Consider the following 2455-nt stretch of genomic DNA (forward strand, 5'->3'; position numbering starts at 1 on the left):
CACCCCCACCCCCACCCCCCAACAAAAATAACCCAACAAAACAAAACAAAAACAAAAACAAAAACAAAAAAATCTTTCTCCCAAGAAAAAACGAAAAAAAAAGTACAAAATTTACTCTTGGATTGTCTCATTCTTTGTTTCGATTAGAATAATAAACATGAGTTGATGATATCAACAACACACCTTTTTTGCCCCCTTGTAAACCACAATCACACGTGGCTCCACACCAAAACTAGTGTGCATACATCATCTAAAATGGGCTCCAAGGAAAAGGGTGCGACTCTATGATATCCTCAATCTCCAAGTAATGAAAACCCTTTAAGAATATTGACCTACATCTTTGTTAGCTATCGATGATCATTGTTTGAGACTAACTAACCCACTAATTGGGGGGAAATACCTTCACTGATTTTTTTATACTAGTAGTTGGCGTACTTCTAAGTTATTTATCATTGAATCAGTGCAAAATACGAGAGTAAGCACGAATAAGATATTAATCTAACAATTCCTTTTTACCTTTATGCATCGAGTATTTAATCAACAATGAATTATTTATATCAGTGAAGAGCATTGAAAGACAAATTATTTATATATTATTGAATTGTTATCTGTTAAACGAAGATTACCACTTTGCCAAGTGGTGAGGGTAGTAAATGAGCTAGTTGGCAGTATTAAAAGGCCAAGCGTGTACATATGTCACCTGTACTAATAAGAGTCACGGATTCCAACCACAAAATCTAGAGGGCATCCCTCTTGGGGAGAGTAGTGGCCCAATCATCATCGCTGGGGCTGGGGACCCGTGAACAGTAGAAGCCAGGCCCAGCGTACAGTACACTGCTCAAGATTTTGTTGAGAAAATGTGTCCGCTGCCCTAGACCCTCTGGTCAAGAGCAACAGAAGAGGGCTCAGCCAGTATTGGGTCCACATTCTCCCTCCTACAAAAAAAAAGTCTTTGATCACATAGAAATCTTATGATAGTTTTGAGCTGAGATGAATGTCAGTTCTAGGAAGCAGAAATTTTTAAAACCGAACTTTTTTTAAAATTTAATGGGCAAGATCCACCTCCAAAAAAAAATATTAGCAAAACCGAATCTTTTCAGAGAAAAGGATCGGTTTTGCAGCCGCGGAGCATCTACGAAGTGCACGGGACTAGTAGTCTCGTGCATTTTGTGTTCAGTGAACGAAGTGCACGGGACTACTAGTCCCGTGTACTTGGTCTTCAGCGCCTCTCTGCCTTTCAGTTCGTAAGATGCAAAAGTTTTCATAATGTTAAAACCCACACTTGATTCATAACTTCGACTGCGACAAATACACATACAAATCCTTATTGTCGACGTGTGCAAAAAGCACCCCGTACTTCATGCTTATTTACTCAATTCAAATCACGCCGATGACTAAGCCTTTCACCCGCCGGTACATGTATTCCTCCTAATTGAACTGAGCCATGAGCCACGCCACCACCTTATCGTCCACCTGAAACGCCCTCTTCAACACCTCCTTCGACACCCTCGGGTTCGATCCGAACACCGCGTTCGCAATCGTAACCATCCCCGGATTCTGACTGCGCAGCGCCGACAGTGCCACTGCCGGCGTATGACCAAGATTCATCTGGAAGTGAATCATACCAAACGGGAACACGAAGACATCACCCTTCATTAGATGGTTGAAGGCGGCAGCAAAGTTCTGCAGAAGTTGAGAGATTGAAAGACGAGAGTTAAATGGTTCCTTCTGCAGAACTTTGCCGCCGCCTTCGACCATCTAATGAAGAGTGATGTCTTCGCGTTCCCGTTTGGTATGGTTCACTTCCAGATGAATCTTGGTCATACGCCGGCAGTGGCACTATCGGCGCTGAGCAGTCGGAATCTGGGGTGGTTACGATTGCGAACGCGGTGTTCGGGTCAACCCGAGGGTGTCGAAGGAGGTGCTGAAGAGGGCGTTTCAGGTGGACGATAAGGTGGTGGCGCAGCTCATGGCTCAGTTCAATTAGGAGGAATACCGGGTGAAAGGCTTAATCATCGGCGTGATTTGAATTGAGTAAATAAGTATTAAGTACCGAGGTGCTTTTTGCACACGTCAACAATAAGGATTTGTATGTGTATTTGTCGTAGTTGAAGTTACGAATCAAGTGTGGGTTTTTACATTATGAAAACTTTTACATCTTACGAAATGAAAGGCAGAGAGGCGCTGAAGACCAAGTACACGGGACTAGTAGTCCCGTGCACTTCGTTCACTAAACACAAAATGCACGAGACTACTAGTGCACTGCACTTCATAGAAGCTCCGCGGCTGCAAAACCGACCCTTTTGATCATTTTCTTCTGAAAATGGTCGGTTTTGCTAATATTTTTTCTTGGAGGTCAATTTTGCCCATTAAATTTCAAAAAATATCGGTTTTAAAAATTTCTCCTTCTAGGAAATAAGGGTTTGTTGACTTTGTAAAATAACATTAGGATTGG

General features: G+C 42.4%; 1 protein-coding gene across 1 annotated transcript; it reads right to left on the minus strand.

Annotated features, from left to right (window-relative positions):
- LOC109838196 (germin-like protein 12-1) lies at positions 1429–1758 on the minus strand. Its single transcript, XM_020406657.1, has one exon. It carries the CDS (start codon positions 1756–1758, stop codon positions 1429–1431), a length of 330 nt encoding a protein of 109 aa, XP_020262246.1.

This window comes from Asparagus officinalis, chromosome 4 (genome assembly GCF_001876935.1).
Source record: "Asparagus officinalis chromosome 4, Aspof.V1, whole genome shotgun sequence".
NCBI classification, from domain to species: Eukaryota; Viridiplantae; Streptophyta; class Magnoliopsida; order Asparagales; family Asparagaceae; genus Asparagus; species Asparagus officinalis.

Bases quoted from the DNA above. Each gene is read 5' to 3' on its own strand.
- LOC109838196 (XM_020406657.1), bottom strand. From the start codon at position 1,758: ATGGTCGAAGGCGGCGGCAAAGTTCTGCAGAAGGAACCATTTAACTCT.